The sequence below is a fragment of the Typopeltis vanoorti genome, chromosome 1, assembly GCF_054136105.1.
Source record: "Typopeltis vanoorti isolate ZY-2024b chromosome 1, IOZ_Tvanoo_1.0, whole genome shotgun sequence".
NCBI classification, from domain to species: Eukaryota; Metazoa; Arthropoda; class Arachnida; order Uropygi; family Thelyphonidae; genus Typopeltis; species Typopeltis vanoorti.
The window spans coordinates 145,557,589-145,584,098 of NC_143549.1; the positions used below are offsets into that span (position 1 = coordinate 145,557,589).

General features: G+C 35.8%; 1 protein-coding gene across 4 annotated transcripts in view; it reads left to right on the plus strand.

The window, feature by feature from the left end:
• LOC150110513 (glycerol-3-phosphate acyltransferase 1, mitochondrial-like) overlaps positions 1-26,510 on the plus strand; it is a 297,539-nt gene that overhangs the window by 91,403 nt on the left and 179,626 nt on the right. For all 4 annotated transcript variants that reach the window (XM_090394365.1, XM_090394374.1, XM_090394356.1 and 1 more), the window contains exons 5-6: positions 4,354-4,461; positions 15,916-15,959. In XM_090394365.1, coding sequence (XP_090250491.1) covers positions 4,354-4,461; positions 15,916-15,959 — 152 coding nt within the window. The remainder of the gene's footprint in view (positions 1-4,353; positions 4,462-15,915; positions 15,960-26,510) is intronic.

Sequence of the window (26,510 nt, forward strand, 5' to 3'; positions counted from 1 at the left end):
GCCCTAAGAAACATGCCAAACCTCAACAAATTTGGTTGCATGAGACTGCCCCAAATTTGGGAGACGTACATCAAGAGATCTTCAGCACAATGGCCAAGAATACTTGCATAGCCCACTAGTGGCCATCAGGACTTTTAGGAGAAACAATAGCTTCCTCGCTTCATCCTCATTTACTTTATGTAGTGCCTGCATGCACGTCTTTATTTTAAGTTCCTTTGAAGATGGCAACGTGACGTTACCGAAATATTGGAAATATATATTAAAGTTTAATTTAATTTATATTCTAGTGTATGTTGTGAATTCCTTAAGTTAATTAATAATCGTAGCAAGTTCAAATATCATATTTGAACTTGCTATGGTGTATTATTGTGGCTTTCTTCCACCGTATTCAGTGGCATGTATCCAGAGCATGGTCTGCAAGACCAGAATGGCTATACTGGTGAAAACAGATGTAGTCCTTGTGTTCTGAAATTCTGATATTCGCTGCCCTACCTATGGACTGGCTTTTTATTCTTTCTGTTTGATTTTCTGTATTATATTCTTCCTTTTCCATATACACATTGATTTTGAATCCCTCATTTTCAGATATAATATTCTCTTCCTCATTTTTCACAAAATAAATTAAAATAAATTTTCAGCAGTAAATAAATTTAATTTTTTTTTTCAAGTAAACATGTAAAAAGTGCAACAAATATATATATGTATATGTGATCTTCATTCCCTCAAGATTTTTTCATTTGGTATTCTTTTTTCATAACAAAATTTAGTTGGTAATGGTAAATATTTAATTTGTAGCCTCATGGGTAAGTAAAAATAAATCATTAGGGTGAACAGTTTTTAATGATTTTTTATTCTCCTGATTAGACTGGAAATTGAATGTCAGTATTGCAAAGCAGCCTTTGTTCACAAACTCCAACAAAAATCCAAATTTGTTTTGAATAAGAGGTTTAAAAAATTTGCACTTTGATAAGGTACCTGGCATTACTTTTTATTCTAGGGTTACAAACTATAATAGATAATGGTGAATAAAAGTGGAGTGTAGAGGCACTTGTATCTGTAGGCATCAGTATTTTATTGAAACTGAAAAAGCAGCATCTTTCTGTTACATGAATCATCTGCTTTACGTAGCATGCTGTCATTTCACTCCACACATTATTGAAATTCAGTATGTCTGTTAGTTGAAAACTCAACTAACAGAGATATAATAGACAGACATGCTTTTATGAGATGAGAATTTTTTAAACAAGTCTTAAACAAAATTTAAGATAAACAGATACATAGCTGTTATATATTTGTTCAAATATCATAAACTTGATTTATTTCAAAGCGATTTAAATTGGGATTCATATAATAGCTTGATTTTCTTCCATCTGTTGAAATGGTCTTCAAACCAAGGCATGTTGTGTTAGTACACTTTTATGTTGAATGTTACTTTTTTATGATCAAGGTGGTTCATCCTGTCTGGAATACCCAATTCAACATTGACAAGTGAATACTGTAGACTCCTTGGAAAGGGAAGAGGATCCTGACTGTCTTTGATTTGTTTCTGGAATCTTCAGAGGTTTGTAAGCTGTTCTAATCTTCATTGTTTTAGAAGTTGACCTGATGTGTTAGTAGGATAGAGAGATGGTTTATGTATAGTCTGGTTGGTGTGGAACAGGAGTGTTTTAAGGGGTTTGATGAGGTTTTTTGTCTGTTGTATCCATTTTGTCTGAAATATGTAATTAATGCTTGTTGTTCCAGATGCAGTGCTGGTCCTGAGAATGGAATTTTCTCTGCACTTTGAAAGCAGAAAACCAATACGCTTTGAATTCAAAGTATCTGGGCAAGATGGTGAAGTGGCATGTGGGTATCTTCCTGTGTTGCTAGCTTACAGAAGAAGAAGAATGAGAAGAGGGACTCATCTGATTGCTTCATAACAAATGCATTCATTTCCACTAAAGTGATAAAAATAATTGAGAAGTGGATATCCTCTGATATTCACTTCAGAAACTGTAAAAAAAAAAAAAAAGAAAAGAAAAAGAAGAAGAATGTGGCCAAATGGCAAGATGATAGATTGTATTTTGCCTCAAAATTTGGAATTTAGAAGACTTTAGCTTCTAGGGCAGGATGAATTTTGTCCTCAGAATCAGCACTGAAACAACAAGTACAAGCCTTATATCTTTTGAACAAAATGGATTCAACAGAGAAACCCTTGCCAGACTTCTTAAACAGAATACCTACTCCTCACTCTAACCACTATATCTCTTCCCTGCATCAGGGATCAGATACTGGATTGGGCTCACTTGTAAAACAACATAGAATAACCTACAAACCTTGGAATGAAGGTTCTACTTTCCTGAGACGACTACCAAGATCATCTCCCCTTCCCAAGTGTATAGTATGCAGTATCATTTGTTTATATATGACCCACCATCATGTCTTGCCCATATATGATGGACCACAATGGTCAGAAAAAAAGAACAAAAGGTACAGTCAATATGGGCAACCTAAAAGCATTATAGTATAGTATATCTTGGATAAAGACCATTTCATCATGTGGAAGAAAGCTAGGCTACTACACAAATCCCAGTTTAAATCATAGCCTGTTCCTGGATGCAGCTCGGTTTCTACAGAACTCAGTTTTATTATTGTTATTATTATTATTATACAGGTATCACCATGGAGTCAGATGACTCATCATGAGAGACTCCACACTAACCTTTATAAACACAAAGCTATCATACTTATCCTTAAACTCTCACTTGTTGGGCACTCAGAACTACTTCTGGCCATTCATTTTACTCATTAACCACTCTCCAAGCATAAAATCTAGCTTGAACACTATTACAGAACCTCTAGTTCTCTCTCGCTCTGTGTCATATATTGAAAAATATCTTGTGTCAATCTTATAAATTGACACAACCCTTTTAGTAACTTATAAGTTTTGTCATGTCTCCTGTTTTCCACCTATCAATTAAAATTTTCAGTGCACACACACCTTCAGTCTGTCTTCAGAGTAAAAATTCCATCGCATTCCATAGACCTGTCACCAGCTTAGTTACTTATATCTTGATCCTCTTGTCCCCCCCCTCCCCAAATGCAGGTGACCAATCTGTGCATAGTCAAGATGTGGCTGAATCATACATAGTCTTATAAAGACAGATAATAACTTCCCTGTCTTTGTTTGTTAGTGTATTTTTCACTATCCAAGTAATCCTTTGAGCTATTTTGCCAACTTCTGCATTATGCCCTCTGAACTCTATCCCCCATTAGCCCAAAATCCCTAACCTCATCATTTTTTTGCAATCTAGTGCCAACACTGTGGCACACTATGTAATTGTTTCATCCCGAAGTGCATAACTTTTATATTTTGCAACATTAAATTAACAGCCGTTATCATTTGTCCACAATGCCTGTTTATTTAAATGCAGGATATTTACATTACCTTTATTAATTTGCCCTCCCCAGTTTTGCGTCATCAGCAAACAACTGACTATACCCCCCCCTTTAAATTAAATCATTCCCTATATCATTAATATACAAATTAAAGACTAGTATTCCATAGTAACAAGAGCCTCTGTAGCTCAGTCGGTATAGACAAAGCCTGTTGGTCAGAAAGACCTGGGTTTGATTCCCATCCATGTCGTGAGGAATCTTTATCTGGTCTCTTTCAACTAAATGTGAGTTAGCCAGTCTCATACAGAGGCAGAGGGTTTTTCGTCCCTCAGAACAGGCAAACTGGCCCATGAACACACGCAATTTACAAACAATACTTAGTGGCATAGGGGATAACTACCTTATCCTCGTATTACGTTTAGGAAATCCAAGAATACGTGGGCGCTTAAGTGCCTGTTAGAGCCACTGATGGATGGATGGATCCCATAGTAACAGAGCGAGGCACTCCACTAGTCACCCTTGTTATCCTAGATTTCTTTCTTGGTCTTGGTTGAGTGTGAATCTCTGAAGTTTACTTAATAATGCTAGCTTGAGCTGTTCAAACATTGCTCATAAATAACTTAGCTATTAAATCATTGGTTTTCATGCCAATATCATGTAGTTTTTTATTTTGTGAACTTAAACATGTGAATCAGTGCAACATGAACCAACATTTTAATCTGGTGGATATTGACAATAAATCATAATATAAATAGTTACATAGATTTATTGATTTTTAAGATAGCAGTTAGGTCTTTTTTTTCTAAATATGGCTTTTAATCTGGTGCTTAAAACGAATAAGTTCGTGCTTTCCTTTCTTAGAAGCACTTAAATTATATTTAATTTACTATTTTTAGTAATGCAGTTTTCTTCAGTATACCAAAATATTTTTTATTTGACTGAATTTGAAAATATTTTAATAAATGTTATTTGTAGAACCAGTGGGCTACTTACAAGGATATTTCACCATGCAGTATTCACGTTACAAAGAAGTTTGAGTTTTGTTTATAAAGATGTACAGCAGAATGTCTTGACTTCTGAAAGGTAAGGTTTAAAAAACATGTTTATAAAACCATGCTAATTTTTTAATATTGTGTTCCTGGTTCTATTATAACAGTACTATCCAAAATGTTTTGTTCTTTGCCTCAGTTCGAGGATCCTCTTCCCCTCCTCTTTCCAAGAAGTCCAAAGTTTAAAATTATTCATTGTCTGGAATGTAAAGTAAGTGGTTTTATAAATATATTAACTGTCACTCCATTTAAACAAGCTGGAAAATCATATCAAACAGCTGAAGTAGCTAAAGAGAGAGGAAAAGTTATAAAAACAGGTGTTTTGATGGCAAGAAAAAGACCCAGAGGAAGACCAAGATTGAGTTGGATCAATTCAGTCAGAAGTGTGTCTTACAAGACCAAAATGTTATATACAACAATATTGGTGTGCTGTCAAGTAATAGACTAATTTGGAGGAAAATTATTAATAGGAGATTAGTAATAATGTAAACTTAATCATGTGGCACTGTCATAGTAGTCAATTTGCAACTTGCCAGAATACAGACTGATACTGAGAGAGTGGCAAACATCTGGAAATAGCCACCAAAAGTGCAAAATATCAACATGATGATTTTGATAATGACAGCAAATGTTATGCTGTCATTCTACAATGCTCTCAGGTTGATTATTAATAATCAACCTGAGAGCTTGAATAATACTTCAGAATGTACAATGGAACGTTAAATAAGTTACAAACAAAAACAGAACGAATGAATTGGAAATGAATAGCTGTTTCAGTGGTCTAAAATGGCATCCATGATTGAAGAGAGTATAGCTGTTGAACAGTTGTATATAATTATTGTGCCCACAAAATGCACAACAGCATGCAGTTGTGCATTTTGTGCTTCTTATGGACAAAAGAAGTTTCCTGCAATGGACATTCATAACGAGATGTATTCTGTTTATGCCAAGAAGTGTTTGTCACGTGCATCAGTTCACAACTGTATCCAGAACTCTTCACAGATGCTTGACACTTCATGATGAAGACTTGGTTGTGCTGTTGAGATTGTGACAGAAGACACTGTGAGATAGGTGGAACAGATGATCTGGGATGACAGGCAAATGTAGACAGTGTATAGTAAATGCAGTAGGTTGTTCTCATAGTCTAGCCTAACAAAATGCATGATCGTTTAAATTTGCTATGTAGATGAATGAGAAGACATGTTAAACAAGATTGTTATAGGGAATAAATTGTGACTTCACTATTACCCCCAAATCAAAGCATGCTTTTTCACCAGCAAACAAGAAGCTCAAGGGTGTGCCATCACAAGCTTTTGCTTACAGTATTTTGGGATTTCCAGTGAGTACTTTCATTTTCAGAAGTAAATATGGATGCCACATCATACTGTGGAATTTTATTGATTTCAGGATGCAGTTTGCTGAAAGCATCCTAGCCTACTGACAAGAGGAGTGTTGCTCATGATTGACAATGCAGAACCTCATCTACAGGAAAACTGGAGAGATTTCAAGAACTTTGCTGGGAAACCCCTTCAATATTCACCTTACTGTCCCCTACTCGCCCCAAGGAACTTTTACCTGCTTGACCTGCTGAAACAACAGACAAGAATTCTGTGCTGCTGCTTTTGAAGGACTGATAAAGCGACATGACAAGTGTATAAATGTTGAAGGAGATTATGAAGAGAAATAAATGTGTTTCTGAGGTTCATATTTCACTTGTTTAATTTTTTAGAACCATTTGTAACTTGCTAACTTTCCCTCATAAAAATTCTTATATTCTTATTTGTGTGTGCGTGCACGTGCATGCGCACACCTAAAGTTCTGCACACTGGTGTGCATAATGTAACCTTTAGGGGACTGTTCTGGGGCACACAGTTCCCCTAAAGTCTCACACAAAGTTTGGTGAATCTCAGCTGTGGACTTTTCTTGCAGCACGAAAAACTTGATGACAGCCTGCACCTCTGTGTATTCGAAACCTCTGACATGTCTTCTTATATAATCCTAAAAGAAAATGAACAAATTATTATAATTTGATGAAACATGGGGATTAAAGGGTGTAAAAAGGATTAAAAATATATTCTTTCATGTGGTTATATCAGTTGCTTTAATATCATTTTTGTTTTAGGTGTTTATCAGAACTTTTCAGCCCCTTCATCCCCTTGTATAGTATATTATTTCAAATTCAAGTTACTCATGTTAATGTTGAGAGTCTGGCACACAAGATGGAAAACATTATAAGCTGCACAAGCTACATTTAATTTCTTTATATATATATTAGCATATAGAATTATTATTATTATTATTCGACACCTCCAGGGAGTCCAAAGACTCATCGAGGGAGAGTGTGCCAACAGCATCGAACGATTGGTCCCCTTCCAACTACTAACCGTGCTCAAACTTACTTAACTGAGCCATTAGTAGCAGAGGCTCTACCAATCGACCAACCTTTGCCGGCAATGACAGTGTATTGTACTGCATGTTTTGATATTCATGCCATACGAATAAATAAATAAATAAGCACGGAAATTTTGAATAGCCCAGGAAAAAAAAAAAAAACATTACAATAGAAAGGGTGAAAAAATTTCTCAAGCATTTTTGGAATAATGACAACAGTAACAAGTAGTTGTCATTACTTTAAAAATGTAGTGAAACAGGTATATAAAATGATCATTGATGTGATTTGTTTTCAAACTCACTTTTCCCCAATAATAGTTGTATATCTCAATCAACCTCAGCAATCTGTCTAAATTGATAGATGCAGTGTTTTCTCAACAGATAACACAATATATTTTGTGTTATCTGTTGAGAACTATAAAAATTAGCATTACACTGAAAGCAAGAATTGTATAAGAAAGTTTCAAAATGAATGAAAACCTGCAAATTTCGACCAGAAAAAACTCAAATATACAAATATTATTGGAGAAAAGTTGAAAGATTTTAAAAACAAGAAATATACCATAATAGAGCATTAGCAAAATCTAAAGAAAATATTGATAGTTGTAGTCAATCTGTCAGTGCAAAGATAAAAATACCAGGAATCTGAATAGTTGATATAAAAACTGTGAGTTATTTTGGGTATCTGGAATAATTATCTTATAAAATTATTAAATGTCAACCACTCGTAACTGAAAATATCTAGAGGAAGAATGACTTAAGACTGTTTCTGTACTAAATTTACTAGAATAGGTTTCAATCACCATAAATCATTCTAATCTGTTTCAAAAATTTTGTTTTTGTTTACATATGTGTGACTCATTCTTTTAACATCAGCTAACGCCTTTTTTATTCCCGTATATACGAGAGTAGGCGAGGCCATTTAGCCCTAACTTTTGGAGACTGAGTGGGCAGTTCAATCTCCACTGGTACCCAATCAGAGACAGATGGCCCAAGGCTATCACTAATTAAGCGGTACGCAGTGAAGAGAGACGGCTCAAATGTGCCGCCATCTCGTGGTCTCTAACCCTAACACAATATATTTAATGTCTGAAATAATGTGGGTTCTACGGTCGATTTTCTTGAGTTTACAGGACGAAAAACCCGAGTTTCCGGGAGGAAAAACCTGCTTGCCCGTGCCAGAGATCGACTAACTCGGGAACCGGTCGAAAAAAGGCTTAGAAAAATTTCCTCTAGTCGCCGACTAGACTCGAAACCAAGACTTCCTTCGTGCGGCCTAGCGCGGCGGTGTGCAAACGCCACATCCACTGAGCTACACAGGCTCTTTCTTTTAACATTAATTATTTTATTTGTGAGGGAAGATATATTGGGAAAACAAATGTGGAGAAGAATTTGAAGTAAGTAACATTTGATCTGAAATGCTAGAAATGGAGGCGTAAACATTTTTATGGCATTGCTGCTTTATAAAGCTGCATCAGAAGATTGAATCTGAGAAGATTGGAGTAAATTTCTCATTGTACCAGTCTATTAAAGGAAAATATTAAAGGGGTGCAATTCTAGCTCGCCTCCTCATGGTACACCCTGGGTCATGCCAGTCACTCTAAAGAGCTAGAGTGACTGGCGGCCAGACTATTGTGCAATCTCCTGACCATAGTTACACATGGAAACTCAAAAACCTTCACAACGGTTCTTCTTCGAACCAGCTGAAAAAATGTCAGTGTCTTTCTAAACTTCTACGAGAAAAAAACATCTATCTACTTCTCATTCAAGAATCACATATTGAAACTGAAGATCAAGTTAAATCTAGAGCAATAATCCCTGGCTACAACATTCTCGGGATTACTCACAGTCGTAGCTACGGCAACATAACAAATGTCCGAAATGGTATTGAGAATGCTGTGATCTTCTTCGACTGATGACGAAATCCATAAGATCGCTGTTAAAATAGTGGACATTACAATTGTGAATGTATATAAACTACCTGTAACTGTTTGGCCAAATGATGTTCTACAGACATACTCCCACTCAACGGTGTACTCTGAGGACTTCAGCAGTCATCATACTTCTTGGAAATGTGATAGGAATGATCAAAATGGGGAAATATTAGCTGAACGTCTTCACTTGGATTTTGATGCCAAGGAAAAAGGCACCTTTAAATCAAGAGCCTGGAATAAGGAATATAACCTAGATTTGACATTCATCTCCATTGATAGTGAAAATCAGCCTCTACAGACTTTCAGACATATTCTTGAGGTTTTTTCCAAGTAGCCAGCACCGTCCCATCTTTATGGAATTAGGAGCCCAAATTCCAGTGATAACATCATTTCCTAGACCAAGATGGAATTTCCAAAAAGCCAACTGGGAAAACTTCACTGCGGATCTAGATGCACGCCTTAGAAGAATTTCCCCAACTTACAAAAACTATGCACAGTTCACTGGAGTAGTTATAGAGGTGGCAAAAATACGCATTCCGGCTATCGAAAAGAATACGTGCCTGGATGGACCAATGAAAGTGAATCCCTGTATCTGGAATTCCTTGAAAGTAAGGATCCTGAGATAGGGGAAGAACTGCTCCATAGTTTCAATGCTGCCCGTAGGGAAAAGTGGATTAAAATAACTGAAAACATAGATTTCAAACACTCTAGTAGAAATGCCTAGTCGCTACTTAAAAAGCTTGGCTCAAGCCCCTCTGTACCAAAGAAATCTCCTCTTGTTGATCCGAATCAGATAGCTGCTCATATTGTTTCTCTTTCTAGAGCTCCGATAGATAAAGAACATACTAAAGAGGTAAAATGCAAACTAAAGGCTATGAAGTCTGTAACTCAAAAGAATCAACAATTCTCTTTGCCTTTTTCCCTTGAGGAAATATTCTCAGTGCTTCAAAACATCAAAATGGGGAAGGCTCCTGGATTTGACAATATTCATAATGAATTCCTGACGCACTGTGGACCTTACGCAAGATCATGGCTGGCTAAGTTCTTTAACGATATACTTGAAAGTGGCTGCGTTCCTAAAGAATTTAAAAGGACAAAAATCATTGCTGTGTTAAAACCAGGTAAGCCAGCAGACAGAACTGAAAGCTATTGCCCCATAGCCCTTTTAAGTGCAACCTACAAATTATTGGAGAGACTAATATTGAACAGGATCAGTGATAAAATTTTGGAACGTGTTCCAATAGAACAAACGGGGTTCAGAAGAGATCGCAGCTGCACAGATCAAGTTCTCAGCTTAACAACCTACATTGAAGCAGGATTTCAAAGATGCCTGAAGACTACTGCAGTCTTTATTGACTTAACAGTGGCTTACGATACTGTTTGGAGGGAGGGACTCATGTATAAATTTCTTAAGGTCATCCCATGTAAAATATTGGGCTGTCTCCTAAACAACTTACTGTGTGATCGATATTTCAGTGTAGTCACCAGAGGAAGCATCAGTAAACAGAGAGTGTGCTTAAGAATGGATTACCTCAGGACTCAGTGCTCGCACCACTGCTTTTTAGCCTTTACATCACAGATATTCCTGAAACAGCCAGCAGGAAGTTTGCTTATGCAGATAATCTAGCTTTTGCGATCAGCAACAAGTCTATCAAAAGAACTGAAGAAATATTGACAAATGATCTGTCGGCTTTATGGCAGTTCTATAAAAAATTGAGATTAACACCAAATTCTGGTAAAACCGAATGCTCTTGCTTTCACCTGAACAATAGACTTGTAAGTCAAAAACCAGAGATATATGCTGATGAAACATTAATTTTGTTTAATCCAACACCTAAATATCTGGGAATAACTCTGGATAGAACTCTGACATATAAACTGCATATGATTAATATCGCTGCTAAAGTTCGCACCAGAAATAACATAGTTCAGAAGCTTTGTGGTACTATATGGGGCTCAAGTGCCACAACTCTGCGGTGCACTGCAATGGGTCTAGTTTACATTGCAGCAGAGTATGGTGCTCCTGTCTGGCTCAATAGTTACCGTGTCAATAAACTAGATACTCAACTTAACTCCACTCTGTGTTTAATAACAGTTTGCATTAGGAGTACACCCTTACAATGGCTCTCCACTTTGAGCCATATTGCTCTTCCGGAACTGCAATGACAGGAAGCCTTGCTTCGTGAATATAAAAGAATTTTAAATAACCAAAATCTCCCAATACATGAATTTATTCCAGATGCGTTATCTAATAGACTAAAATCCAGAAGACCTACCATAAAAAACGCTCATAATCTTCTTCTTAGCCAGAGTGACAGTATGGTGAATAGGTGGGATGCACTGTGGTCCTAAGCAGTATCACCTGAAGTTTGTAATCACATAAACATCTTCCAAAAACCATCTGGATTTGACCTGTCGAGGAATATATGGATGACGGCTAACAGGATTCGTACAGGCCATGGTGTATGTGGAGACTCACTTTCAAAGTGGGGTAAGATACCAAATCTGCACTGTCCCTGTGGAGCCGAGACCCAAACCATATACCATATAGTACAGAAATGTGAGCTGACAGCATATCCAGGTGACTTTAAGGATATCTTTGACCTATCCCCAGAGGCAATCAACTGGATTAAAAACCTAAATGTTAAAATATGACTAATCTTCTGTCTGATACTTGTCATAAATTTCATATTTGTATTTGCCTGAATGTAGATGTTTTTTTTTTCCTGAAACAGCCAGGAATGTATGGTTTGTACAAACCATACGATAAATAAAAGAAAAGAAAAGAAAAACCATGCGTACAAACCATACGATAAATAAAGGAAAATAAAATTGAATGTTAGAATAATAGATTTCCTTGTTTTGTTTCAGAATTTAGCATTTTCATTATTCAATGAAATCGATCAGATAATTTCACTTCTAACTTGTTGGAGATCAAGCAGAGTTCAAGACATGGGAACTATTATTATTACTATTATACTTTCACGCACCTCCATGGAGTCCAAAGACTCATTGTGGAAGACCCAATTTATCCACACAATCTATCATACCTCTCCTTGAACCCTTTCACAGACAAAATGGAAACGACTGTCTCTGTCACAATTGCCAAGTAATCTCATCAGCACATTTAACAACTTTGGAATATGCCTCTAAAAGAGATGAAGGCAGAGATAACTTTACATTTCTCCACATTAAACTGACACCATTATCTTTTGTCCATACTGACAGCCTATTTAAATCATCCTGCAAGCTCTCCATAGCACCTTGATTACTCTCCCTAATTTTGCTTCATCAGCAAACAATTAAATATTTCCTTTCAAGTAATTTCATATATTATTAATGTATAAATTAAACAGTAGTGGTCGTAGCACCGAGCACCACTGATCACCAGCTTTTCCCTGGAATCTGCTCCTCTGTATACCACTTTTTGATATCTGTTCAGGCACCACCCTATTACCCACATAACAAGTGTCATATCTATCCCATTCACTCTAATTTGTGTAACAGAGTTCCATGTGGTATTTAGTCAAATGGTTTTGCAAAATCTAGCTTATCCAAATCAGCTGCCACTACATTATAAAAAGTTAGTAAATTACTAAGGCACAACCATCTCTTCACAAAGCCATGTTGCCCCTCATAGAGCATCAAATTCCTATCCTTCCATTCCTGAATTCTCTTTTTGACTAATTTTTCTTTTACCACCACTCCTAAGATACTGATTGATTTATGATCTGCTACTGCAGTCTTATGCAAGGAAATTAGCTCTCTTGGAACTCTACCAGAGCTGAGACTAAAATTAAATAGTCTAATCAGAGGCATTGTCAGTTTCCTTGTACATTCCCTCAGAATGCGAGCTGATATTCCATCTAATCCAATAGCTGTATTCACATTCTGTAATATCCCAAGAACCTCCAGTTCATCCACCTCTTTTCTCACAAAAGAATCCGTCACATATGTCACAGCATTAACCCTTACATGTATGATATACTCTTGCAAAGTGGTCACTTAGTAACTCAACAATTTTATCTGCTTTTGTCACCTGACCATCAGAACTCATTAAGGTTATTCTTCCCTAATCATTCTTCCTTTTACTTGCCATGCAGCGAAAGAACTCTTTGGGATTTCCCTTGGCCTACTCGGCTAGTTTCTTCTTGTTTTGTCTTTCTTACCATACTGGTCACCCTTCTTGCCTAACCGTTGTACTGTTTATGAGTTTGCTGGTCACTTTTCTCCTTATATACCCTCCACAGCATTTCCCTTTTCTGCAGCTTATGCTTAATGATATTACCCATCTGTCTAACTTCTTCCCGATTAACTCTCCTTACCTTATCTACAGTATACAATTTAATACAAGTATTTTGACGTTTCGATCTCTGTATTGAGGTCATCATCAGGAAAAATACGTACTATACAAAGCTGCACTATACAAAGGTAAAATGATTCTAGATATTTGTTAATCTTTTAACCTAGCCTGACCTCTTTAGGGGGGAGAAAAATAGAAATAAAATAAAAAATACAAATAAATTAAAAACGGAAAGTCCTCTTGTATTGAGATTTTCTTCTGTGCTTGTTCTGGTTGTTATAAGGGTTGCAGATGGGTCCTTCACATTCTTGGAATTATCAGTCCATTTTTGTTCAGGTTTGGATAATGTTTTAGCAGATCACAAGCTTCTTTGAATTTTCTCTCAAACCAGGTTTTGGTGCAGTGTAGGGATTTGGTGCCTTTCCAATTGATTCTGTGGCATGTTTGGAGTGCATGGTCTGATAGGCCTACTTTACCACGGTGGAGGTATTTAATGTGTCGCTTGTGTTCGTCTTTTCTGATTGGGATAGTGCGTCCTGTTTCCCCTATGTAAGGTAGGTTGCAGATACCCTTGGATTTTGTAAATCCATGGGTGGGCCAGGTATGGAAGAGGATCTTTGGAAGAGCTAAGTAAATTTCTTAATTTTATCGGAGTTTGAAGGTAGTCTTAATGTTGTATTTTCCGAAATGCTTCTAATGTAGGATATGGCTATGGCATTCTTGTAATCGTTTTTGTTTTTAGTGGTATTTTTATGGAGGATCTTGTGAACCGTTTTTTTTATTGTAGCCATGTTTTACAAATGTTTGGTTAATGATTTCAAATTCTGATTCAGAGCTTGTTCGTTAGAGCAAATTGTTAGGCCTCTGTGTTTGAGGGTGCTGATGACTCCTAGTTTTTGTGTTGGATATACCATCATCCATGAATTTTTATGTATGTATTGGCCCGTGTGTGTGTGTGTAGGTTTGCAGTAGACTGTGAAGGAGAGACAGCCTGAGGGAAGATGTGACGAGTGCTAGAAAAGGAAGAGAGTTGTTGTTTTCGATGTCGTTGGTGAATTGGATGTGTTTGTGTTGATTGTTCAGGTGGCTTAGGTGTTTTGTGGCCATGGGGCTAAATGGTGAAAATATCATCAATATATCTGAGCCAGACTTTGGGCTGGTCGAATCTAAAGTTCGTTGCCCAAAGTCTTCCATGTAAAAGTTAGCTATTGGGGATGAAGTGGTGAGCCCATGTATTTAATGTTTTGCAGCCATGGGGCTAAATGGCGAAAATATCATCAACATATCTGAGCCAGACTGGGCTTTAGGCTGGTCGAATCTAGAGCTCATTGCTTGAAGTCTTCCATGTAAAAGTTAGCTATTGGATGAAAAGTGGTAAGCCCATGGCTGTACCTTCTTTTTGTAGGTAAAAATTATTTTGCCACACGAAATACCTGGAGCAGAGTATGTGGACAAAAAGGGCCATGATGTTGAATGGAAATATGTTCTGTAAGAGAATAATAGTATCATTGATAGGGACATTAGGGAAAAGGGCAGTTATGTCAAGGCTGACTAATAAATCTTCATCGTTGTGTGTGATGTTTCTAATCTTGTTTATGAAGTGTTGGGTTTTTTTTTTATGTACGAGGGGAATGACCTACCAACTCTTTGAGCCTGGATGCTAATTTCTTGGCATCGAATTAGGGCTGTCGATCCCTTCAACTATTGGTTTTAGTGGTGTGTTTGTTTTGTGTATTTTTGGCAGGCCATAAATTATGGGAGCATGGGCATAATGCAGTATTAGTTTTTTGGTTGTTGTTTCTTCTGACCACGTGGTCACTGATTTGAATAATTCTGTTGTTTTCTTTTTGATGTGGTTTGTAGGTTTATAATTCACCATTTATGTTGTGGTACGTGTTGTGGTTGGATACCAAATGGTTCATTTTTTCTAGGCATGTTGTCCGATTGAGGACAACGCTAGCATTACCTTTATCTGCTTTTGTAATTACGATGCCTTTGTTATTTTTTAAGAATTTAATGCCCAATTTTTTTACTTTGGTTGGGTTGTAACTTGTTTATTAGAGTTTAATATGTATGATGTTTCCATTTGTATTTTGTCTGCTAAATTGGAGGGGAGGGATCTTAGACCTCTTTTGATGTGATAAATGAAATCTAATTAGTTAACTGACCTTGATGCAATGGTGTAGTTTAGGCCTTTTTCAGAGTGCGAGTTCTCGTATGTTAATGTTGTAGTTACATTTGTTAATAACTTGGCCGTAGTCCGTTGGTATTTGGCTGCTCCTCGTATTGTTGGTTCGTAATTGGCTGTTCTTCTGGATACAGTATCTGGATTGTCTGTTGCTTTCTTGTTGTCAGAGGAATTTTGCTAGTGAGTGTTCCAGGTAAGATTTAGGCAAGCATACATAGGCAAAAACTTGGAGAAGAAAAGCTGCTGAGTTCAGTCAAATAAGTTTTGTCAAGACCAAATTTTTACTTTAAGACAAGGTAGACTTTTTTAGACTTTTCTTAATGCTTTATTTAAATTAATAGCCTTAACTAACTAAGTTAAGATTCTATCCACTTAACCAATCGAGCTGCTTCTAGGTTGGCTAAGTAGATAGCATACCTACTTTCCAACAGGTTGCAAGTTTGAATTCCACTGATACCCATAGTAACAGACTTCATCTTTTCTACTTCGGTGTATATTCAATTGAATTTTATCTCCTTAATGAAAGGTGAAGTAATCCACAAACCAGAATTCAAAGTAAAATTAAAGGCTATGCATCGGTTATGAAATTGTATATCACTTATTTCAGATTATTTATCAACATTGTTAAGTAAGAGCAGGAACAGGCCAAATTTATTTTATTAAATTTTTTAGGGTTCTACAAGCAGTTGATGAGGTTACAAAACAAGAACTTGAAGGTAAGATAGAAGAATAGTTTAAAATGGTTGCATTTTAATAATAAGTTACTATAGATATGGACTATTATATTGCAAGAAATGCATTACAAGAACTGGATGATCACTTGTTACTATTTTAATGTTTACTGTACAAGTTCATGCCTATCTAGATAATGAATTTCTACTACATAAGTGTATGGAAAAGAAACGTTGAAACCAATCCCCTCCCCCACTGGTTTGGTTCAATTTTTCTTTGACACAAAAATGTTTTTCACCTGTTTGTTGACATATGCATTTGTGGATTAGCCTACCTGCTTTCAAGAGGAAAAAGCATATAAACATAGTTTTTTATGCTTTTTTTTCCTTGCCCTAAGCAGAAAAAAAAGCATAATAAAGGACTTCATCACAGGAAACGAGACTTAAGCTGAAATTTTTTTCAAAGAAAAAATTTCAGTTTAAGTCTCATTTCCTGTGAATGACGAAAATTATTGAAATTTTCTCCTGCTCATTTATTATAAAACTTGTAACTATTTTTTTTTTTTTTAATTCAATCGTAATTTTCATCCTGCTCAAAGCTAGAAAGTGATCACTTCCTGTTTCAAATCCTTTGTATACCTTGCACCATGAACCTGTTTGATGATGATCATTATCATCATACCAGCTTTGCTTATTCTTTTGTATGTTTCCATACGTAAATCGGCCTCTGTACCAAAACTGAATAAATAGCTGAAATGTTTTACTTGTTCTGTAGGTTCTATATTGAACGCTGCCAAGCGCCTGTATATTCAACTCCTATTGGTCCATTTTGATAAGGTTTCGCTGGTCTGACAGCTGTTTCAAACTCATTGGTTTTCATCAGAGACCAGGTTCCGCAAACTCTCTGGTCAATTTTCGCACAAAACTTTTATAGTTTCTGTATTTGGCTTTGAAATGATGTTGGATTTAATATCCACTTAATTTATATAATTTTGAATCGCTGAAGTGAAGCCTTTTGGCTCTTTATTTTAGTAAGTATTCTATGCACTGACCAAGAGTTCGCTTACAGAAAATACACCTCTCCGACACTTTGAGTTCCTTAGTACTGAGAGTTTTTTCTCTCTTAGGTTTCTGCCTGGTCTCTGACGAATACCAATGAGTTTGAAACAGCTGTCAGACCAGTGAAACCTTATCAAAGTGGACCAATAGGAGGTGAATATACAGTAATCCCTCGATTAGTGCACCTATATACATCTTAAAAATAAATGTTACAGATTTTAAAAGTTTTCTGTCTATACATTTTTATGGCTAACTATTTTAAAAAATCACTCACTAAAATAAAATAATTTAGTTACCTATTTAAAACATTTTACAAAATTATTTTTAATGGCCTACTACACTACTTCCATGTACACTGTATACTATGTTCCAAAATTTACCGTCAATATTTATGTCGTCTGCTATAGTACGCCCACAGATTCGAGACCCTTCAACGCTTCTGCGCATGTCACAAAAAGGAGAATCCATTCCGATAATAGGGTAATCAATCTTCTGTGATGAGTTGTTTATTGTTGCATGTCGGAAACTTAACTTCTCTTTTATGATCATTGTAGTTTTTAAAGTGGTAACTATTTTGCTTGTATAACAGTTGGGAAATTTTATCTATAAAGCACGTGATTTCGTGTGTTGGCGACCGATTCGTACATCCTTCATTTCTTTCTCCCCTTCAGCATGAATCGACTATTCTTGGCACCAGACAAGCGAAGCTGTACAAAAAGTGTGGGCGTACTATAATTACATAGTGCTTTGATGGTTGTATCTCGAGCCTCCATTGCAATGTTATATGAGTGTGTTTTCCTTACTTTTTTTTAATTTTAAAGTATTTTCCCAACTTTAATAATGAGTAAAAGAATTAGTGAGCAAAAATGTGGATGTGTGAAAAAAGATTCAATGATGTAGAGAGAAGCAGTAAAATTCAGAAGAGTAAAAGAGGCAATAGGGCCACACCGTCGGTTATATGAAAAAAAGAAACAAAATGCCAGCCAAACTATGTTAGCTCAATTCTTTGTTAAGTAGAATAATAAAATATATATTCTGAATATGTTTTATTGTCTTTCAGCTTCATGGTTTTCCTTTAACTAGGCCCTGAGACATACCTTAATTCTTTTATAAAAAAATTAAGGTTCGAAAAAGAAATTTGAGGAACAAATTATACTGTTTCCCACAGGTTATTATGCAATGTATATATTCGATTAGTGCCTTTTTGATTAATATACTTGTTTTAAAGAATGCATTAGGTGCACTAATCGAGGGATTGCTGTACTGGCACTTGGCAGTGTTCGTGTCTCCTATAAGGTTCAGCTAGGGAAACTCGTAGTATGGCAGTGAGTGTATTCCTGCAAGCTTTCTCTGGTGAATTTTCGAATGAAACTTTTATAGGTTCTGTATTTGGTTTGAAATGATGTTGGATTTAATATCCACTTAATTTATATATTTTGAATCGCTGAAGTGAAGCCTTTTGGCTCTTTATTTTAGTAAATACTCTATGTACTGACCAAGAGTTCGCTTACAGAAAATACACCTATCTGATGTTTCGAATTCCTTAGTACTGAGAGTTTTTTTCTCTCTTAGGTTTCTGCCTGGTCTCTGACGAATGCCAATGAGTTTGAAACCGCTGTCAGACCAGTGAAATCTTATCAAAATGGACCAATAGGAGGCAAATATACTGGTGCTTGGCAGCGTTCATGTCTCATATAAGGTTCAGCTAGGGCAACTTGTAGTAAGGCGGCAAGTGTATTCCCACAAGCTCTGGTCAGTTTTCACACGAAACTTTTATAGGTTCTGTATTCAGCTTTGAAATGATGTTGGATTTAATTTTTATAATCAATGTTTATTTTCAGAGTTTGCCATTCAGACTCCAAGGTTTGGTTCTTGTTTTGAAGCTGTTTCTTTTCTTCAATAATGTTTGTATGGTTGAGTCTAGAGTTTACTTGTAAAAGCTGCTCAACTTCAGTTCATTTTAAAACTTTCTTACATACTGTTGTTTTCAGTGTGATATCATTTTTTATCCTACTTAGCACTAAATGATAGCTACTTCAAATTTCAAATCCTCTGTACGTTCTTGTATCCTAGGAACCAGAATGAAGATATCAGCAATAACATAGTCAACGAGGCTTTTCTTATTTCTTGTGTCTTCTCTCGATGTGAGCTTGTGCACAACTTTATGTTGGAATATAGTGTCTGTAATGACTAGTCCTTATCCTGAGCAGAAATCCAGCAGATACTGTTGTTATTAGTTTTATTTTCCCAAAATGTTCCTGTATGCCTAGTGGGATTCATTTCCTATTCTGATATTAAGGTCTCCAACAATGACCACTTTTTCCCATTTCCTCTGTGTGACTTATTGCTCTAATCATTCGAAAAATTCCCCCACTTTTTCTGCTACCCTGGCAGGAAAAGGACAGTGGTAAGCAAAATTATTTTACATATTCTGCAGGTTTTTCATTTCGAATGTGGTTGTCATTTTTCCATGTTCCATTTTCATTTTTTTAAATTATTTTTTACATCATATATTCATATTATTTAAGGAATCCTGCAGTCTTTACCATATTTCAAAGCACATCATGTGTTTAAAGTAAAAAAAGTCATATTTTGATAATTTTTGATATCATTCAGGTTTAATGCCACTTTCCTTCAAAATGTGATCCAAGTTAGATGATAAATAACAGTGCAGATAGTGTGCCCTTGTTCTTACACCTGATTTCACATCATGCTGTCTTCCTATGTCTTCTTCAGTTATGATTTGCTGATTCAACTTAAATGGCTGTGTATTTCTCAATATACATCCCTTTTATACCAAATAATTGTAGCTTTTTGAACAGCTTTTTTCTTAGCATCCTCATGCCTTTTCCAGAATTAGGAAATTTAGAAATCCTTGCTCTATGTTCCCATGATTCCTCAGTTAATCGTCTTATAGTGAAAATCTGATCTTTATCTCTAATTTAGTCTAAACCACTTTGTTCTTCTCCAGATTTCTCTTTTGCAATTTTACTTAACTTTTTCTCAAGCTGTCATAAATCTTACCAGGAACATTAGTAGAGGTATTCCTCTCTAATTCTAACATTTAATTATATTTCCATTTTTTAATAGTAGATACTATGAGATCATGCAGTTCAGCCACTGTAAAATATATGAAGACAGAAATGAAGACAGCTGGAACAGCTGTCTTCATTTCTGTCTTCATTTCCACGTTTTGGGTTTTTGATAGCTTTTCTATCTTGAGTTATATATACTCCTGATTACATTTCCTTTGAACTGTTTTCTGTCACCATTCTTTTCTGGCAAATGAGGCATCATTGATCCCTTAGTGCAGGAGTTGGCAAACTTTTTCTGAGAAGGGCCAGATAAAAATGTTTTACACTTTCTGAACCAAGAACTAAAATTGAGGATATCATGTATTTTTATATGTATGATAGAAAACAAAATGTACACATTTTTATTAACAAAATTTAGAGTGCAATGGTGTACAAACAGGTTTTGGGGAAACTAAGCGTGGAATTCTTTTTTATGAGACACAGTTACACTTAATTGGGGGGTCAGAGTTAGTGTGTGTTCTCATTCATGAAATTTGATTGCAAATCTCATCAGATAAGGCTGATATGATGGGTGCCTACTGGAAATTTAAAAAAAAAAAAAAAAAAAAAACGTTGATCAAAATTGATTGGTTCCTCTTCCAAATTTGAATATAAACGAACATGCAGTGGCGGCGCTAGGGTCTTTGCCGCCCGCATGCAATTTCTATCTAAGCACCCCTGTAATGATCCGGGCATGTGTGTGCCCCAGTGGCAGCGCTCCCTTCGTAGCGGCGCCCGCATGTTCTGAATGCCCGCTTCTGCCGGCCCTGCGAGCATGTACCAGTATTCACCAACATAGCTGTTGCAACTGCATGCATGGTGTGAAAGCATCCATAGACAGTACCTAAATAACTGGCATGGCTCCGTCACATTAGCACTACACTGATCTATGGATACTGAAACAGCAAGTTCATGATTCTGTTAGAATTCATTTGAAAACCATCTTTAGCTCACAGGCCTTACAATGGTAGGCAGCAGGCTGTAGTTTGCCTTAGAGAATACAGAGAAAAATGCAAAAAAGCTGAATTATGGTTGAAAATGGCTAAAAAAAACCCTATGGTCAGACGTTGAGAAAAAGAAGATAAATATCATAAAGGTAACCAGATCATTTGGTTACCTTTATCATAAAAGTAACCAGTTGATCTGTGAGTTCATGAGAAGGCTAGAAAATAAGGAACAATTACTATGAAAGGAATTACAGAAGATTAAAGATGACATTTAGAACTGAAGATATGAATATTCTGAATGTGTGGAGTAGTTAATTTGAAAACTCTATTAAATGTGATAAGTACCAGTAGAACACAGGTAGAAAATATACAGCAAGAATAGTTGTGAGTACATTTCATTTGAAGATAGAAGCTGTCAGAAATAATCAAGGTGGAAAGATAGCTTGAGTAGATGTTTGATCAGAAATGTTCAAATACATATACTGGTGTCCAAAACCTAAGGATGAACACTATTTCTGAAGATTACAACTGCCTATTCAGACAAATCGGCTTTGGCAGTTTGTAAAACTGACAATTTTGAGTAGAATGCTGGTACACTTTTAAATTTTTGAATCGCATGCAAAGGGATCCTGGTAGCACTCAACAGGTTAAAAGGCAAAAGGCTGTGCTAAGTGAATTGTGTTTGAAGGAAGCTCTTTCGTGAAGAAATAAAGTTGCAAACTTGGATGTCTTGTAATGTCTCAAAGACATCATCTAGATGATTTCACACAGGGAAGAATTATTGGAAAGTGGTTGCCCTCACTCTACCATGGAGCACGAAGACAGATTTTTGGTTATAACAGCAAAATGTAATTGATGACCATGGCTGGTCAGCTTCATTCAAGTACAGTATACAGATATCTTGACAAACTGTGGCAAGACATGTGTCACAAGTAGGCTTATATGCCCAAAGGCCTGTAGTCTTGAGTCCCTTTATCCACAGCTCATCAAAGAGTACATTTTTAGTGTTGTTGTATCCATAAAAATTGTATAAGACACCAATGGACAATGATACTACTTGGTATCATGAGAATGTTCTTGAAAGGGATAGATGCAGTGGTGCTTGGGTCATGGTGTGGGGAGGCATTATGCTTAATGGATACACCAAGTTACAAGTACTAGAAAAAGGGACTATGACTGGTGAACAGTATTGTAACGAAGTTCTTCAATGTCGTGTTCAATTGTCCCATAGTGCTGTAGGAAAATGTAAAGAGTACATTTTTAGTGTTGTTGTATCCATAAAAATTGTATAAGACACCAATGGACTAATGTACTGTTTTTAGATTTTGTTTTAGTCTTTCCTCTGATTCTAGATGACCTTGATCTAGTGTAAAAATGATACTACTTGGTATCATGAGAATGTTCTTGAAAGGGATAGATGCAGTGGTGCTTGGGTCATGGTGTGGGGAGGCATTATGCTTAATGGATACACCAAGTTACAAGTACTAGAAAAAGGGACTATGACTGGTGAACAGTATTGTAACGAAGTTCTTCAATGTCGTGTTCAATTGTCCCATAGTGCTGTAGGAAAAGAATTCATTTTTGTGTATGATAATGTCACACTCTATTGTAGATGAGCTGTGGAGAAACTTCTGGAGAGGGACTGAGGATATTAATTGGATCGATTGGCCAGCATGCTCCTCTCACGTACTTAACCTAATAGAACATGTTTGGAACAATAGGGAGATGTGTTACTGGTCAAAATTCCCCTCCAGAAATTAAAGAAGGCCTTATCCTTGCTCTGAAGGAGGAGTGAGGTTTGCCTCAAGAACTCCCAAATTACTTGGTGTTAAGCATGGTACGATATTGTGAGAGCTGTATCACAATTCAGGGTGGACATATTGCATACTGAAATGTCTCTCGGCATAGTTTTCTGTAAGCATGTATATTTATTCCTTAACTACGTTCTTAGGAAATTTGCAACTTTTGCCAAAAACATATTACAATTTAATTTGTACAACATTTATAACACATTTTTGTGCAATATAATTTATTAATATGCTGACAATAAATTTGTCTCAATTTAGTTGCAGTTGTGAACATTTTTTCATATACAGGTAAAAATGTACTTCGTCCATAGCTTTTGGATGCTAGCGTATAAAAATTTTAGGAGCTTTACTGCATAATTCAGAAGGCTATATTTCGGGTGATTGGAGTAGAACTTTTATAACACTCATCTGTACAAAAGAAATAAAGCTGATTGTGAGAATTGCAGAGGAGTTTTGCTAGTGAGTGTTCCAGTTAAGATTTAGGCAAGCATACATAGGCATAAAATTGCAGAAGAGAAGAAAAGCTGCTGTGTTCAAGTCAAATAAGTTTTGTCAAGATCAGATTTTTACTTTAAGACAAGGTAGACTTTTGTAGACTTTACTTAAATTATTAGCCATAACTAAGTTAAGATTCTATCTACTTAACCAATCAAGCTGCTTCTAGGTTGGCTAAGTAGATAGCATACCTACTCTCCAACAGGTTGCAGGTTTGAATTCCACTGCAACCGTTTGTTTTTAGCTGTTCAGTGATTTTCATCACCATATGTTAGACCACTACTCTGTTTATTAAAGTTTGAAAGTTGCTTGAGAATGTTCCATATTTGGTTGATAGAACAGTTTCTTGATTATCTAATCCTTATCCCATCCATGATACTAATGTACATTAGTATCATTGGTGTAAAGGTGTACAGCTTTTCATGGTTGAGATTCACAATTTAAAAATTCCAGAAATAAATTATAGGAATATAACTAAGATCTGCATTAAGTTTTGTAGATTTGAAAAAGGCATGTGAAAATATCAAGAGCAACTTGCCAGAACACTACGCTTATATTATGCTAATAGGACAATATACAAAAGCCTGCACTTAAAGTAAGAATTAGCTGTTAGTAATGAAGGATGTCTAGGGAGATTTTGGCTTCACAGTATTCCTCACTAATATTCTTCACATGTGTGGATTACATTATAAAGAAAAGTGACATTAAAGTTATTATCAAAATAAAGATATTCAACTCAGCTTGTTACTTCATACAGATCGATGTTATATTTCTAAATAAATCCACTCTTCAAGATCCTTATTTGCCTTTTCTTTATTGCAGATTTTCATACCAAACTATGAAAATAAACAGAACCATAAAAAATAACCACATCATTAGAAGAAAAAAAAAACTATATAACAAGTAAAACATTTTATTTATTCAGGCACAATTTTCAGTTAACCCGGTGTTAGTAAGGTGGGGTGGGTATCTCAGCACACTTTACATCTCTGCACACTAAACTTGCTTGCACGCAATAGCCTGTCATCTATGGCGTCGAGTAGTGGGTTATGGAAGAGAAAGCTATACTGAGGCATGACTCACTGCCACACATTGTTAAAAAGTTATAATCAATTTAAAATCTTTGGGGTCTGTGACACCCCACCTTACTAATGGCGGGTTAAGATGGCAAATTAAATATGCAAATATATATGGTAGAGTATGTAAAGTTGGCATGGCAGCAACCAGTTGAATAAATTATGTGCAATATTAAGAAAAATCAGCCAAAACACTAAACTAAAAGTATGCAAGACAATATTCAAACTAATTTTAACTTATGATTCTGAAAGTTGAGTTGGAAGCAAAAATCTAATAATAGCTTTAATGGAACATGTGCACTAGACATATTAAAGTAACTTTCATGGCTTGCACATGTAATAAAAATGATATAGAATTTTTTCAAAATCTTCAATAAATTTCATTCAACACTACATGGACATTGTCATAGACTGTTAATTACATTCAAAAGATGAATCAAAATAATGAGTCATAAATCATACGTATATTAGTTTCTGTCTTGGTTGCAGCTGAAGTATGTGATATTACACTATTAGAGTTCAAAGGAACATTTGTAAGTTGTGAAGATAAAAAAAATATTTAAAATAATTATTAATTAAAAAACTTATGAACAATTAATAATGGTCACTTCTCAAAACTTGGATGTTGGTATACATTCTGATCGGTTCAGGTTCAGATGATTTCTTAGTGTTTCACATATTTCAGGGAAATTAAATAAATAAAAAAAGCTAATCGAAGTCTGAGTGCCACCAATATGAGAGTTCTGAAGAAAATTATTGAAGAAAAAGAAGAAGAATTAAAACTGATGGTATTAGTGAGATCTTATTAAAAATGTAAGAGTTTGACATAATTAGCATGAAGGTACGTGTGAAGAGTTAATCTGAGGAGGTCATTTAAAGGGTTGGAGCAGGGCAAGGAAAGGGTTAATCAGGGAAGTAAGAAAAACACATAGTGTAAGCCCAAGATTGATTGATGTGGTTAATGGTGCATTTGAAGATTGTAAGTTAATGTGATAATATCATCATCATCAAATTCCTGCCATGTACCCTCAAGGGGTGTACAGGATATGACAGTATACATGAAAAAATTACATCATTACTAACTTCCAATCTACAATTTTCCTCCAAATCAGTCTGTTACTTGTCAAGACTCCAACATTATCAGATCTTATATTTCTATCATCTAAGGCACTTTGTACCGTATCAATCCACCTATATCTTGGTCTTCCTCTGGGTCGTTTTCCTGCCAACCTGGCAGAGAACACTTGTTTGCTAATCTTTCCTCTCCCATTCTATTTAAGTGACCATACCACCTGAGATTAGCTCTGCTAACGCATTCCTGTATGCTGACAATGTGAAGTTCTTTCCTAATATCTTCATTTTTAATATGATATTGCCATTGATGCCACCTGTTCACACCTTTAATCTTTCTCAGGACTCTCATATCTCCGGTCTCTAGTCTTTGGTCAAGTGTTTTACTTCTGACCCAGCTCTCAGATCCATAAGTTAAAACTGGTTTGAACACTGTCTTGTATACAGCTAATTTAGTGTTCCGACTAATTTCTCTCTTATTCCATATGAGTTTATTCAATTGACTTCCCACCATACCAGCTTTGCTAATTCTGTTGTCTATTTCTATATTTAATTTACCATCTTCAGTAAAAATCGTGCCTAAGTAGCTGAAATGTTTTACTTGTTCCACAGGGTCTCCATTCACAAAACAGTTGACATTTTCAATGATTCTGCCTATTTTCATTGTCTTTGTCTTTTTATTGCTGACCTTCATACCATATCTATTACAACAGCAATTGAATTTAGTCAGAGAATCTTGCAGACTTGTAGCGGATTTATTTAGAAGTATAACATCATCCGCATAAAGCAAAGAGCTGACATTAACATTTCCAATTTTGATATCAGGTTTAATACCACTTTCTTTCATAATGTGATCCATATAGATAATGAATAACAGAGGGAATAATGTACATCCTTGTCTCTCACCAGATTTAACATTAAACCATCTTCCTGTACTTCCTTCAATTCTAACTGCTGACTTACAACTCAAATAAAGACTAAGTATTGCTTGATATAATGCCCCATTGACACCATATAACTGCAGCGTATTGAATAGCTTCTCTCTTGGCACCTTGTCATATGCCTT